General features: G+C 45.2%; 1 protein-coding gene across 2 annotated transcripts in view; it reads left to right on the forward strand.

The window, feature by feature from the left end:
* The window catches only part of NSL1 (NSL1 component of MIS12 kinetochore complex), a 111941-nt gene that overhangs the window by 75234 nt on the left and 20097 nt on the right, over nucleotides 1-16610 (forward strand). For both annotated transcript variants that reach the window (XM_069233916.1, XM_069233917.1), the window contains one exon: nucleotides 847-901. In XM_069233916.1, the coding sequence (XP_069090017.1) occupies nucleotides 847-901 (55 nt within the window). The remainder of the gene's footprint in view (nucleotides 1-846; nucleotides 902-16610) is intronic.

Consider the following 16610-nt stretch of genomic DNA (forward strand, 5'->3'; position numbering starts at 1 on the left):
CGTATGCCATGTGGGATTCAGGGACATGGTCATGAGTTATTCACTGTATGCTCAAAAGAAGTAGTTGAAGAAAATTAACTTGCAGTATTTTTAACCCAACACTCAATGGCAGGAGAGTGCACAGCATGTGAAACAAGCTATCACAAGGAAGGTAAGTTCCCCTCATTTAACTCCTCTCAAAACCCTGTCCAATTAGGCACTCCCACCTCCCTCACCATCTTCAAAATGGCCTTAAAACATGACCAGCTACAGCTTGAAGATTTCACTGCCTGTCCCCAGTCTTTAAAGTGACAGTCCACATCATTTACATATAGTGCACCATTCTCACCCCAGACAATAAAGCATAATGTTCAAAGTAAATGCTGACCTTATATTTGTAATACGTTTGTACACTGTGCCTTCAAAGTACCAGTATTTTCAGTCCAGTGCTAAGCTTCTGTGTACCGTCTGATGTCTTCTCTATATGGTGTTTGTGTTACAAATTTGTACCAAAGAAATGTATGTAAGTAAACCGATTCTAGGACCACTGTTTACTGTTTGGTGGGATGGTGTCCATGTATCCTTTCCACAAAGTGTCTGATTAAAACATCTGTTTTTAGAAGACACCATTTGGTCTTGTGTTACGTTGAAAAATAGCTAATGTTCTGTTCCTTCATGCTTTACGAATTTACCTAGCGTTGCTTGTGCACTTGGCTGTTATTTAGATGCTGAAAACTGAGTTTTGTGTAGATGCCAAGGGCAACACATTTTCAAAAGCTGTGACGGGAGCCAGATATGGTATCAATGTACTTTTGTGAGTCTCTGCATTTGCTAACAAAAATATATGTATACAATTTGTCTTTTTAGGGGCACTACCAGCCTGTTGTAAGTCAAGAACCAATAAGGTGCGATCCTAATCAAGGTGAGTACAGGGAGACACTAGGGTTTAAGATTTTTTAAAATATCTATTGGTTTACTGGACGGGATGCTTCATAAATATACCTGTCAAGTAAAAAACAAATCCACTTGTTCCTTTGAGGCCATGAAGTGACACATTGTGGCAGTGTTCTTATTACATAAGAGTTCTTATAAATGCCTCTGTGATTATGACGGGACTCGTATCAGCAGGGCCCAGATTTGGCTCCTTTCTGCTAATCTATGTACTGGGGCTGGAAGAAGTGGGAAGCGGTAGCTCCAGCACTGGAATGCACTTTGAGTCTGTGTACCCACAAACGTACCTGGTTAAGGGCTTTCACCAACTCTTCTCTAAGCTGTTCCCGCACTTGGAAAGGTTAAAAAAAAAAAAAAAAGTACCCCTGACAAGGAAAGTAAATAAATTTCCATTGTGTGTGTGTGTGTGTGTGGGGGGGGGGGCGGGGGGGGCTGTTGGGTTTGGAGGGAAAGCGAACTTGCAAACAAAAGCTCTGCAGATTTTTGCATGGCCAAGTAGACACATGCATAGTTGCTCATGCAAGAGTGCAAATCATAAACGTTTTCTAGAAATGTGGTTTCCAGGGCTACTTCTGTAAATTCCTATACATTTGTGAAAGTCTTAAATCTGCGTTAATGCATGGTTGATAACCGTAGGTGCATTTTTCTGACTTTCTTTACAAATTCGATCCCTATTTAGGTCTAACTTTAGCCAGGACTTATTATTTTTTAAAGATATTTGTATATCTCAGCCTCCATGTGGCTGCACTCAAAACGGGACTGACACTTGCCACTAGCCCTCAGCTGTTTCAAGTGAAAGTAGACTCAGTAGCCCTACCCGGTGGGTTCTAGTCAGTGAGGTCCATCTCTGAAAGTTGCAGCTCATCTAAAAGAGCATAACTTGGTAACTGTTAATTACTTTCAAATATTTCATTTTTGTTAGCTGCAAACACCTTTTTCGCTCCTTATAAACTCTTTGGTGGAGCATAGCAAGTATTGAGAGCCAAATTGTTCTAACATTCAAAGATCACTGCCTTCGTAGCTGTCCAACAACCAGCTGATTATGCCCTGTGGTACGAGCCATTGGCACCAGGAATGATTTAATGAAAAGCAGTCTCCATGTGGCTACACTCAAAACACGACTGGCACCAATAACAGCCTTCAGTTGTAAAAGCAGATCGCGTGGCTGGCTGAGTGCATTTGGGCCAATGTGGTACATATTTGTTATGTTGCAGTTCTTCAAATGGAGCATAAGTTAGTAACTGTTAGTTTCTTTCAGCTGTATATTTTTCGTTAGCCCCAGATGTGTTTCATGCTTTGAGGCCTTTGGTGGAGCACAGCGGGCATTAAGTAACATACTTGTTTGCAGCATAATGTTCAAAGATCAGCACTGGCTTAACTGCACTACAAACAGCAAGTTACTACAAGGGGCACCTCCCTCTAGTGTGAGCCATTGACCCCGGGAACCATTTAATGCAAAACCACCTCCTTGTGGCCTCATCCAAAACAGGAGTGGCACTCCCATATAGCCTTTCGCTGCGAGCTTCATTCTCCATTATTAATCCTTTTTGGCAATACTGGCGGGTACCAAACATGTTTTCTAAATAATGGTTCAAAGAAATGGTTCCTCAAGTTGCACAATAATTTTACAAAACATTTTTTCAAGTTGTATTTTTTGTGTATATTTTATTTTTAAAGAAAATAAGTCGCCAATTTTGCTTTCTAGCTTAAACAAGTATTTTTTTCTAATCGAAGAGCATTCTTGCAGTAGGTTCAAATTGTTAAACTTTGTCATGGCGTATACTGGAACCACCCTCCCCCTAATAATGAAGGCTTTGCATTAATGAACCAGATATAACCATAGAACCATATACACAGGAAACAGCACAAACATATGACTGCAAGTCTTACTGTAGCTGCAGAAAATGCTCTTTCATGGATCCACACTGTGGCACTGTGAACTTGCAGACAATAGTTTGTGCTTCTGGGGGGGTTGCATCTGCTTCCCCAGTGGACAAAAAAAACATGAACGCTTGTTATCCTCGACTCCAAATAATGTGTCACCTGGAACAGGTATCAGGAATTCCACATGAGTGGACACATTCTGTCTGAGCGGAGAGGTGATTCTTCTTTCTTGTGGGAGATGTTAACCATGGAGTTTTCAAGATCCCGAAGCTTAACTTAAAAGACTGAGAAGCAGTGTACAAATGCCAATATAGGGGACGATTCTTCAGATATACAAAGAAACAACATATTATGTCAATGATGTTCTAGAGGAAGCAACACTGGATTAAATGAATTAGCATTAAGTAGTTTGTGGACTCTGGGGCTGAAGATATATATATATATATATATATATATATTTTTTTTTTTTGTTGCTTTCACAGGGAAATAATTCAAACATGTTTAACATCTGGCTTGTGGCTTTCCCCTGAAAGTTTACAGAGGTATGTGTTCTGTTCAACCAGCATATATGATATAAAGGACATTTTAATTTGATACTGTTAGACCCAGTACTCCTTCCTCTCTACTCTCGCCCTAATCAGTCAGGAAGAAACCAAAGGACATTTGCACATTAGAGGTTTGAGGTTATTTAGGGAAATAACTGGAATCCTTGTGGCATAGCTGCATTGGCTCAAGAGCACCCGTTCTTCTGTCTCATAACCACGGAACTTCACGTTAGGACAGTGCTCACAGTTTCTGATTGAAACTTCTTTTTTTTTTCTTAATCGTATTTTGATTTTTCAAAATATCATGCTCAAATTGACAGTCACTTACAGTAATCAACACCCTCTCCCTCTGGGGTCACTATCTCTCTTCCTAAGTAACCTTCCCTCTAATGGCAGTAGTGGTCAGACCAATTGAGCTGTATGTGGCTGTCAGCTGTAGGCACTTTTTTTTTTTTCCAGGTATGGCTGGAGTCTTTTTCACTCTTCCCCTCTGTCTCCTGTGGCGGAATACTTTACAGCGTTAGCCTTCTCCCACCCGTTCCATATTTTATAAATTTCTTGGGGCAGCCTCTCCTCATATAGATTGTTCTTTCTTGCGCATAATAAATATTGATTTCATGTTCCCAGTGCCGCTCCGTTGTTACCTCCATGGAACTTCATTTATGCGCTGGTGCTCTCCGACTCGGTCAGGGCTGCTATGCCCTTGACCGAGGCCGCGCTCAGTTTTCATCGAGCCCTGCATCGCCTGATGTCCCACTTGCACAAGACAGACCTCACACATAACATTCCGTGTTTTGCACATATTCTGACAACGATTATGGTACAGGTATGACGACCTACAAGATGCCAGTGGTCTCATTACCTCTGGCATCCTTCCACCCCAAGGTCCTGCCACAGAAGAGAGTGCTTCTTTGTGGTGGTCATGAGGAGGGTAGCCATAGCTCTCGACCGCCAGCTCCCCAGCGTAAGGGTCAAATTAAATGTCTTGACAGAAATTCCCAAACCGGGGCAAATCATTATCAATCCCCTGTTAGCATTTAATGAGGCCCACACTGATACTAGGCCTGGGCGGAGCTCGCGGAGTTAAATTCCCTGGAATTCCACGAAGTTACCGGAAAACTGCGCAATTCCACAAAGTTCCATGAGTAGGCAGAGTATTAGGTTCGAGTTTCGGCAACAGTTCAATATCTTCTTATATTCGGCAAACCGCTAATCTGCTCTTGCCTAAAAATCTGATGACCGAGCCGCAACCTGTCCCTTCCCGATAGCAATATACAATTAATACCAGCTCACTGCAGCAGTTTGGAAGGTTTGTTCAATGGTAACTTGTCATTTGCCAGCCCTTTGCGTGGTAGAGTTTAGGCGAAACATCTTGGTTTCCTTGAAACATTTCCCTTTGTTTTTAAATTGTATTTCTTTGGGTCCCCTCTAAACCAGTTGATGTCTGAGGCAGTGCCTCCTGGGAACAGTGAGATAGATTCACTCGGATCAACACAGCCCTTTAAGGTTCATGTCCAATCTGTGCTACCACCAGTGGAGGCGCAGGCGCGCTTTTACCCACAGGCTGTGCTACGTGTTATCGGACTAAATAGTACTACAGTACATATTAATTGTACGTTCATCCTCTCATTATGTATGTGATTGACATGTCAGGATTCTGCTTTGCCCTCACAAGGAGGAATTATATCACTGTGCACAAAAGTTCCTGTAAGCATGAGTGGGGAAGTGGGTTGTGGGAAGAAGAGGGTTGTAGTAGGAAATGTGAGGAGTAACCAGTTCCATTTAGATTACATATTTGGTACCCCAAAAAACAAACTCCTTCAAAGAGACGCATCTGAGTGACAGCAAGGCACTAACTGTCGCAATGACAGCTTGTAACACTGGTGCAAGAGGGGACTCCTCTGCGCGTGCTTGTAATGAAACGAGGAGAGCCCAGGTGGTTTTTGCTGCTGTAGTCAACTCCTGACCTTACCACGGTGAAACCTGTGGTACTGCCTTTAAAGCAATGTCTATATTAATGGCAAATGACTCTATCCCATACCGTAGATGTCACTCTATCTGCTGAGGCTTCTTAAGCCAGACCTGCCTCCCGCTATCCCCACAATAGTGGCAGAACCACATTTAGAATAGCTATGACTTGTCATAGAGCCCAGAAACGGCACGCCAGGTGGTTCAAATTGACATTGAGCCTAAGTTCTAATACAGTTAGCACTGCAGCAGGTGACCATGCGCTCGTGGGGGAAGGGAGCGAGTGCACATATGGCCTAGAGTGAGGAGGGGTCGCCTCCCTTCACAATTTTATTCATATGCTTTTATACAATTACAGTGAGTGGTGCAGCTCTCACAGCTGGAAGCTGATGGCAGTGGTTGGGTCTCCTTTCTTTGTTGCTTGAGCACACACTGAAAGAAGCAGAATGGGAAACTCAGACGGGCAAAGGGCTGGGGAAGCGTGGTGCACAGCAGTGACTTCCCACTACGCCCCCTCCCCACCAACAGCAGTGGAAACCAGCCCAGGGGGAGAAACTGAGAAAGGACGTGTTTGGCAGAACCCACCCGATCTGTGCAAGTCAACCAACAAGGGGCAGTGCCTCGTCCGTGGCCATATTAAGATCAGGCTGTACTTGATTAGGGTTGTTTTTAGGGTCGAGCCTGCATAGCATGTGCTCACGCATGCGTATCGCAGCGAGACGCTTTAGGGTTTAGAAAAGGGCTCGGAGCCCTGTCGACGTCACATCAGTGTTTTTCATTGGTTCGTGGGCTTGCCTAATAAAATCTGCTTGCTTTCATTAGTCGAAGGCATGCATACATCATGCCTTTTCAGGTGGCTAGCCCTCCTCGAGCGCATCGACCAAGTACAGAAAACTTGCGAGGCTCGCTGTTTTCTGTCCGGCTCGTGGACTACTTTTTCTCTAATTTACTAGCACGATTTCGCTTGGCAGAAGTCGAGCACTTTACATAGTTAATTGCACTTTTTCGGGTTAAGTACATAAATGCACTTTTGCCGATAGCGTTGTAAACTCCTAAGCCGACTTTTCACCTATCAGCTCTAACATGAGCAAACGTGAGACCCGTTGCATTGCAAATGCTTGTTAAATATTATAGGTGGGCGGCGGAAAACTCCGCTATGCGGCAGTTAGTGGAGTTTTTGCTGCACTTTCAGCGCGGAGTGGCAAAACTCTGCAAACTCTGCCGGCACAGCAGAGTTTACCGCCAAGGCCTAACCTATACCCTCTTAGGAGCATGGGCCACACTTTAGAGAGCTTAGTGGTACAGGCATCAACTACCCAGGGTAATCGGAACACTTCTACTACATCCGTGATGGGAAGTCTAAAAGGGTAGAATCCTTTGTGAAGAGGGTATATTATTCCACCAGTTTGACCCTCCGGTCTGCAATGCCGGTTGCCTGCTGCCCTGCTTTTCCCATGCTCTTTGAGACTCAGTGGCTCAAATCTTTCCAGGTGTCCTGGGAAGACCTCCGAATTGTCTTCACCCAATCTATACAGTATGGTTATGACGTTGCCAAGTATACAATTTATTGTGGCCTAGACCCCAGTGATTCCATCGTTGGCATCATTTTTGCCAATTTGTCACCATGCCTGGCTTTGGATAACAAGTTTTTCAGGCACTGGCCAGTCGTCCCTTATAGGCATACCCTTTGACAGGACTCGCCTTTTTGGGGGCAAAGAGCAAGACCACAGCATGCTTCCTAGATTTATCTGCCTCACGTCACCAGCCTCATAAACCCTGTTGTTCCTTTCTTACCTTTGTTAGAGGCACTTCATACTGACAGCCATTATAACCACTGCAAGATGCCTAGCCATTTTGCAGCCCTGGCAACCACCAACCCTGTGCCAGGGTCAGCAAGCCAATCAGACTACCATCTCTCCCCACCCTAACAGTCCCACCTGTCCAAACTCCTTGAGTGTGCCTTTGGTGGAGCACAGCCATCCGGAATTGGTGGCAGGGTCCAACTATTCTTACAGGCTGGCAGGCCATTACATCAGAAAGGTAGGTCCTGCAAATCATCTATAAGGGCATGCCTTTCCCTTCCTGGCCATTTTGCCACATCATCCACCATCAACAGAATGATTTACGGAGGACCTTCTGTCTGTTTTACAGCAGAAAATGGTAGCACTTTTGTCCATGGAGCCTATTGGGAGGGTCCCTTCATCCAACCTGGGTTGTGGTTGCTGCTCCTGGAGTCAAAGGAGGACCGAGACCTTCATCCTGTTTTTAGACTTTACCATTCTCATAGCTCAATCATACCGAATAAAAAAATTGTGGCACGACGTTGGACTGGACCTTTGTTTCTTCTTTTGTGCAGACTTCGATCATATGAACTTTGACACCTACTTTATAAATTGATAAGTTAGATATATGAAGCAGGACAAATAGAACTTGTGGTAAATTATGAATCATGTAACGCCTTGAAATAAGACAAAAGAGAAAATGTATTTTTTTGGATCAGAAATCATACATTGTGTACATGTTTGGGCTTTTGCACATTGAGGGGAGATAAAAACATATAGGCCTTAGTTGTCGGGCACCGCCATGCCGACGGTGATGCAATGACTGCCGATGGCATGGCAGTGCTCGACCGCCTTATAATGATGCTAGTAGTGAACTGGCTGCAAACCAGCCAGTTTACTACCACCCACGGCCAGTCCTGAGTCGACGGCCGGGCCGAATGTAGTCACCTTCGACCTGACGGTCGACCATAGACCGCCGGTGGGCTAATGATCCCATTTCCACCAGGGATTTCATGGCGGGAAACCCCACCAGGTAATCCCTGGCGGAAAGCATACTGGTGACAGGAGTACTCATTCCTGTTACCAGTATGTGACATGCCAGGCCAGCTCCCCCCCCACCCCCCGGCTGCACCATTCCCCACCAACCGAACCCGGAAAATCAAAACCCTACCCCTCCTCCCCTCTATCCCTGTAGGCCCTCCCTAACCCCCCCTCACCATCCCCCACCTCCGTTTAGCCCCCCACCTTCCCTCTCTGACAGCACTTACTTTTTCTGTGGTGTTACTCTGGGAGGGAAAGGGCTTCCTGGATGCTGCTCCGCCAGCAGCGCTTTGTCTCCATTGCATCATAATAGGCATGGCGGTATCTGGCAGACGTGATGGTGAGGGTGGAGTAGCACCCCCTCCGCCAACGAACCTCAGCCTGGGGACTGGCGGCTCTCACCTCCGTCAATGGCGGTGAGGCTCCAGTCATCATTATATGCTGGTCATAGGACCACCATCGCTGGCTGTCCTCCCGTGGCGGTGATCTCGGCGGTCCACTGTTTGGACCGCCAAGATCATAATGAGAGCCTTAGTGATGAATTGTAGGTTTACAACAATACCATTCCAGACTTTTTATTCGGTATGATTGAGGCATGAGAATGGTAGGTTTTAATGGTACGCATTTGGGAGGGATCCTGATTCTTAGTTCCTATAGGTTCTTCTTATGCTATACTGTGAGATGTAATTAGGGGTAATATAAATGTTAATTAAAAAGTAGTTTTCAATCATATTAATGATTATTTGACTATTGCTTGACTGTTATATATAAATATTAAGGGATTCTACAAAAATGGAACCAAACCTAGGAGGTGGGTGATTGTGTTCATGCTTTTACATTTTGTCCCTGTGTCGCTCCTACATTCTTTTTTTCTTTTCCAGGGAACCCTTTAGTTGAGATTTAGTGGTGGTAACTGGGCCATGGTTGGGTCAGCTGCAGATCTCTCTCTCTCTCCCCCTGCCCCACCCAGAACTGACAGTGATGACTAATGCATTACTTCTGGGTTAGAGTGGATACCTGGGAGAGGTGGAGATCGGAGGTCTGTCTCAGAGACCCGACTCCATATCAGCCTCCTGGAGCTCTGGGTCATCTGCTTGCCTATGAAAGCCTTTCCGTCACAGGGAGGCTGGCTAACACCACTCCCATGTGGTATTGCAACAAGCAGGGTGGAGTTAGGTGCTGGATCATGCGCCAGGAGGCACTATGACTCTGGAAATGGCTGGACCACCAAGGAATCTTCCTGGTGGTGAATGACCTGATAGGATATTTGAATGCCAGGGTGGACAAACTGAGCCGTAGACACCTAGTGGATAGCAAGTCTCAGTTACTGCTTGCTTGCTAATGGGCAATCCTTCCTTTTTGTCCCTCCTTTTTGACTTTCCTTTACACCCACAGAGCAGTGACCAAGTACTGTATCTTTACACTATGATTCTTTATCTGTTTCTTGGAGGGACTATTTTATTATTTCTTCTGAGCTCGTGTTACACTCTGGGTGCTTGTACAAGAGCAGCCACGCTCCCTGGGGGACTGGTAACAAGTCCTACAGCAGGTCTCCCTTCCCACATAGCTCCTACTCTGTTGTTTGTTTCTTATATTAATTGATTGTTTCTTTGGTGCGTGTTCAGCGTCGCTACTGGTTTTTCTTTTATGCCCTTTCTTCCGCTCACAACATCCTCGTTTTAAGGGCACCGGGGAAAAAAGCGAAAACAGACGAAGGACTGAGGTTTTGGTGTGTTTGAAGAGGGACGCAGAAGAGCTGCTGTCTGTCTTGAGCCGGTGGTGAAGGGAAAATAGCGAAAAGAGGCCAGAGGAAGAGTGTGATTCCTTCTATTTTCAAGGGAAGGTTTTCAGCTCTGCGCACTCTATGCATTCACACCTGACTACTGTCCTGTTGCGGGTGGTGGCTATGGCTGGGAAGGCTGGGTGAGCGCCTCGCCTCTCTCTGTTGAGCAGGGCTTTCTCCTTTTCTGGTTCCGTGCGCCTGCTTCTCTCAAAAAATACTTTTCTTTTTCATCCACACAGCTGCAGGTTTTGTGCCTTTTTTGGGGGGGGGCAAAACTGTGCTCAGATCATTTGTTTAAAGGCCCTCTTGCGCCGTGTCTTGCCTGTTACAGGGGCTTGTTGTAGCTGGGGACAGCAGTCTGCGATCCCTGCTGCTCTGGAGATGGGGATACCCGTCTTTTTGATTTTTCCTTCCTGCGGTTCCTATTTAAAAGATGTTTCAGGAGAAATGTTTCTTTGTGTGTGTTTTTTTTTTTTTTTTTTTTTTGCTATTGCTTCCTCCTTTTATTTTCGGCAAAAATGTTTTGTAGCATTAGAGCCTGTTCCTGGCCCCACCCTCATCGCTGCTTGTTTTCTCAGCTGGTTCCCTTGTGCACCCCCCTCCGTGTTCCTCCTGTTCTTCCTTGGCTGTGTGCTAGTTTATCGCTTACCTTGCTGATCAATATTGTTTCCATACATTTTCTTGTGAACTCTTACCCCGTTCTTTTGCTCTTAGCCTTGGTCCCTATTATACATGTAAATCAAAACCTTCTGTATCGCACTACGCAACCTCGAGGCCTGGTGCAGGCCTCATACAGAACTCCTAAACAAAATATTACAAATATGCCTCGTTTTTTTTATTTTATTTTTTATTTTAAATTCACCCCTTTCCTCCCCACCCCCTCCCCCTTTAGAAACCGACAGCATTCCCAAACACATTTTCTTTGTCCAGCATGAATTGGTGGTGTTGAGCGTGTGCTCTTACAACTACAGAATTATGATGGAGGAAGAGAAAATGGTTTTTATTTATTTATTTTGTCTTTTAAAGTTTAGATCATTTGAATCCACCAATTGGCACATGCGTGTTACTTTAAACTCCATTCATCCTCCCCGCCCTACTGTTGACACAGTGCTGGACCTCCTCCTGCCTCTTGGTGGCTCATGTCCGCTTCAGAGGAAAACTGCTGCCCCAGACTGCGGCTGGTAGAAGGTGGAAATAGAAGCGAAGGCCTCAAAGCTGCGACTGGCAAGACCTGGAAAGGCTGCCGCCTTTGTCTGACTTTGATGCTATGGAAGGCTGTCGCTGGTATCCATTAAAAGTTAGTTGTTTTCCTGCCCTTTCGAGTTTGTATATTTCCTGCATTCTCTTTACGCATTGTGATTTCCTCCTCCCCTCCTAATCTCAGAATGCAAAACCTAAACTGGATGAGCTATCAATACAAGGGCCTGGAAACTTCAGAATTAGGGGGCTCCTCTTCCTCTGCTCCAATACTGAATGTTGGTGCTTCTCCACTGCCCCTCCCTAATGAGTCTTCTCTTCTGAACTTTAAGGATGTTACTCGTCCTCAACCACCTGTCTGTTTCGTCTTACATGGCTGTGAATAGCCTATTGAGTCTGAGTTGTGTTTTTTCATTTCAGAACTTTCAGTCCTGTTTATCCCATAGTAGTTGCATTTGCATTTGGTGTCATAGGTTGTTTTTTCCCCTTTCAGTCCAGCTGTACAGCAGCAGCTGCATTGCTGTACAGTACGGCTAAAGATAAAAATAAATGACAGACAATAGTTCTTGCATAGATGAGACCTATTGGCTATATCAATGCTTGTTCCCAAGGAAACTAGTTCTGCAGACAGAAGCATCTTTTTTGCTGACAGTTGTGATGCTGTTCCACATTGGTCAGACCATCAGTCTGCCGGCGTTGCATGCTCTGCCCCACCCCTCCAAAGAGCAGGAGAGATTTCATCACCAAAAGAGCACTTAATTTTGCATTGACTGTATCAGAGAACGCAGCTTAGATGATCAGCGCTTTGTGAGGTTCACTGGTGCTAAAAAGACACAGTTGTGCACAAAAGTCCCATCTCCTGTTGGATCGTATCCTGCATTAAGATCTGCTATGCACTGAATAAAAATCAGCCTCCAGACGGACTGCAAGCTCATTCCAGCAGGGCCAAAGTGGCCTCCACATGGAGTTCCTGTCCTGGACATCTGTCAAGCAGCTGTATGGGCATTACTCCAAAGGTTCACAACGTACTACTCCCTGGCCAGCTAGGTTCTCCGAGAGGGGCATTTCGCCCACTCGGTCCCATAGGACTTATGGTTTGCGCCATTTCACAGACCCACCTTCTAATAGATACTGCTCTAGTATATGATAATAAAATGAGGAATCTGTGCTTAAAAATCTTAAATTACTTAACTTTGGTAACACTGTTTCTGGTAGAGAGACTATCTGGACGTAGCTTCCTCACTGACCCTCTCTTCATCCCCGTTCTATGAATTGGGCTTTTTCTATTAATAGGATCCTGAGTCTGGGAATCTACACACTGATCAAAGCCAATATGCTATTGTGGCTCTGCTTCTGGGGGTGTGGAAAGCCTAAAAAGCAACTGTCAGCGTGAGGGAGTGGCACCTGTATAGGCCTTGCATGTACTTTCCGGAGCAGAACAACTTCATTGTGGAGCATTACAGCGCCACTTACCTGCGTGACTATCTTGCTGTGAAAGTTTTCCGACAGGGAGTCGCATAGTTCTTGGGATGGGCAGACTATGTTTTTGGTGGCTGACAGGCAGGAGAATTCCCTGACTATGTTGAAGAGTTCTTTTGTGCTGTTGGCACATATCAATGCAGTCTGTGAGGGAGCCTCTTGATGTCCTTCATGCTTTGGTGGTACTTGCTAAGGGCTCCAAGGGATCTTCAGGCTCTGAGTAGCCCAGGCCCCCAGCACTTCATCCTGCCAAGCACAGACTCCTCTCTGCTGCTCCAGCGGCATAGGACTCCTCTTCACATGTGCTGACTGGGCCTCACTGCGACTTGCTGTGCCTACTGCTAGTGGGTTGCCTGCGGGGGCTGCGATAGGCTCTCCCGAAAGCGGAGACTCACCTTGGACTCCCCTCCAAGGGTCCAGTCCCCTGGGCCTTGCTGATCTCTTCAGCCTTGTAACTCTTCTTTTGCTCCTCTTGCATTTGCCAAGGGTTGTTGGTGGTTCTCCTGCACTACTGACCAACTGCAACCCGACAACTAACGTGGGACACCATCTGCACCACTCCAAGGACTCCTCTTCAGCTCCTGAGCTCCACAGCTGGTCTTCTTCTCCCTTGTCGTCCTGGTTCTGCATACACAGAAGAGTGGGTAGTAGCTTCTACCCCCACTGGACACTTCATTGTGGACTGACTCTGTCCCCTTCTTTTGCAGGTCCTCTTCTACCGGAATCCACCTTTGGTTTCTTCTTGTCCGGTCCTGTTCTTGTACAATCCTTTTTCCAAGTCCTCCTGTTAGTCCTTGGGAAAACCAGGTACTTACCTCTGCTCTCCTGGTTGCTGGGGGTCATCAGGTGCTCACCTCTTGGGGTTCCTAGGTCTTCCAGCTCCCCTCTTACAACTCCACATCCTTGGGTGGGGAGGGGGACTACATTTCGCATTCCATTTTCTTAGTATATGGTTTGTCCCTCCCCTGGGCCCTATCTATTGTTTGTGTGTGTGTGTGTGTGTGTGTGTGTGTGTGTGTGTGTATATCTATCTATACTGTGTGTATGTACCTCCAGTTGGGGGGAAGGGGGAGACTGCCTATTAGTAATCTAGTGTTGTGTTGCTATAATAAAGTGATAGTATGGGATAACTGAGAAGTGGTCCTGCGCTCTCACCCACAGGAGTCAGTTTATCCCCCTGACTAAATTGTCCACTATGCCACAGAATTGTGGGAAGAAAAAACTCAATACTAGCAACATTTACACAAAAACAAAATAAATACACCACAAATATTAAATAATTAAAAATAATTTGTATGTTATTCAATTAATGCAAATTCATCGGATCAAAAAGACTAGGCAAATCACTGTCTCATCTATCTAATCATGATAATTGTTTCCCATATAACATTTTCAGCAGTGACATGCACCTATTATATTCATTACATGTACATCATAATTGCACCTATAATGTTCATAGCATGTAGATCAAATATTGCTTATAGTTGCCAAAATGTATCCTTCCACAAGACGTAGCTGGAGTTGCCATCCATTGCAGTTGCCAACAGGTGTTTCACGGAATCCCGCTTCTACAGGGCTATACATAAATAGCACAAGAACTAAAAGAAATCAATAAGACACAACACAAAAAGAACACATAGAAAAGTTTGAAAATATATAACATTGAATTCAGACCTAACATCTTCAAATAACAATCTATCTTGCACAACATCTTATAGATAGTACATCATAGCAAGCATATACAAGTTGCTAGCACAGGAGACAAATATGTAATGACAAAATAGAGAGGCAAATGTAGAATGTAAGTATATTAATCTGTCTGGTTATCAACCATTAATAAAGGAAAAATGGCAGAACTTCAAAAGGCCATATTAGTGAAGATATATTCACCCAAAATAGACACCTAAGCAGAAGAACCTTAATAATTCATTAAAATATAAACATTGCCAAAATATACCTAAAAACAAAACCAAACATATATACTTACCAAAATCCATTAAAAAACAGACCAACATAAGTCTTAACTCATAAAGTAAATGCTTCACAATCCGCGAAAAAACTCATAAAGAGCCTGAATAGAAAAACAGATGTCGGGTATATCAGTTCCCTGCTCCACTTGCAGACTCACAGAAAATATAATATCAAAACAAGCCAAACATTATTTTCATACATACCCATACTCTTGTTCATCCACTCGACTAGTGCATCACAAAGAAACTGTGCAGGGATTCTTAGGCTGATCATTGATAATAGCCTACAGAAAAACAATCATCAAAAAGATAACTTTGTCTGTGGCATTTGTAGCTGTAGATGTACATGCTGTGCATACTCTTGTCACGTAGCATTGGGCTCAGATGTGTGCAACTTGTTTTTCATTGAAGCAGTCTTCAGGTCACAAGGTATAGTGACTTCATCTATTGCTGGTAATGCACATGGGTATATAGGGTTCATTGTTATATTGTTTTTTGTTCCCGCTGTCTTGTTTGGACGTATTCCACAGAGTTCCGCGTCAATGTCTCGTAGTAGTCTTGTTCAGGCCTCCTTGGATTTTCTACTCCCACTGGTAAAACAATCACAGCGTCTCCTACTGTTTCAGTGTGCTACCACTCTCTTTTGTCAACAATGACCTCTTCAATGCCCCATTTGGAGCCTCATCCCCTCTGGGGCCACTTTCATTGTGTTTGGCACAAAAAGTGTCCCATCAGTGATGGGAAGAACTCAATATTGTCTGAAGTGCTGGGCAGACCATTTCTAGGTGTGTAAGCTTTGTCTCTGTCCGGATCAAGACAGGGCCGCCTGCCTTGCCTCCTATTCAAAGAAAATGCTGCATTACTGTCAGGCTTGACACCTAACGTCACAAACCATGGCGCAGCAGCAAGGTGACAACACACCCTATCTTTTCGGCGACCAGGACTTCCAGATCGAACCTCTGCAAAGCCACAGATCTTCTCTTCCGAGGCAAGTTTCTGCTTGGATTCCGAAGACATTCAGTCAGTGCAGATCCAGATAATGAAGACCGAAACCACGAGTACAATACCTCACACTCCAGCACTGGATGGAGGCCGAGCACCACCCTGGAGAGGGATGAGCGTTGATCCCTAAAACCCATCACCAGGCTTCTGGTCCACCCTGCCTGAGGGAAATGGTTGGCTATGAAAACACCTTCAGATCCGGCACCCAGCCACTTCCTGGTGCCGAAGCACACCTTGAAGCAATTGCTCTCGGCGCTGACACCTCCTTTGGATCCGGAGTTGAGAATGCCTCCTGTGCCGTCCATTGCCTTCTTTGGCACCAAAACCGACCTTGGTGCAGAGTGGTGCAAAAAAAAAAAACCTTCTTTGATGCCTAACATCCACAGGCTTGGAGGGCCAAGATCAGCCAATCCACCAGTGGCTCCAAGAAAGTCTCAACGCCAGGCAGATGCTCATCATGATCCACCCACAAACTGGTTGGATCGTGACTTTGCTGCCTCCTAGGCCTCAAGACCCACTGCCTCCTAAAAAGAGTAGATTTTTAAGAAAGACCTTGATTCAGCATCTGTGCCAACAGCCAAAGTAAAGAGGCAACATGACTGAGGCACCCATCCCCTGCCTCCTCAGCCACCAACACCTTCCCTTTTGGCCTCACCCCCTTGCCTTTCTCTCCACCACCTCCTCCCCGCTCCACCGGTTTTGCACAGCCTCTTAACACAGGGTGGAGATGCACAAATCACAACAGGAGAAATAATTTCTTGTGGAGATGCTATCCTTTATCCAGCTCTCCTTGCAGTTTCTTCCAATGTTAAAGGGCGTGTTAATGGCCACTCCTGATGCCTTTAAGGAGCCGGTTAAAGCTGGGATGATAAAAAATACAAAGTCTCAGCCTTTGACCTCCCCCTCAGACTCTGAAAACATTGGGGTACAACCTCCACAAGATTCACTGGTGGTACATACTTGTCTGTAAGTGATCCAATCCTCAAGGCACCGGAGATACACCACTGCCTGAAAAGATGTGCGCTGTACT

Source organism: Pleurodeles waltl, chromosome 5 (genome assembly GCF_031143425.1).
Source record: "Pleurodeles waltl isolate 20211129_DDA chromosome 5, aPleWal1.hap1.20221129, whole genome shotgun sequence".
In the NCBI taxonomy this organism is placed as follows: domain Eukaryota; kingdom Metazoa; phylum Chordata; class Amphibia; order Caudata; family Salamandridae; genus Pleurodeles; species Pleurodeles waltl.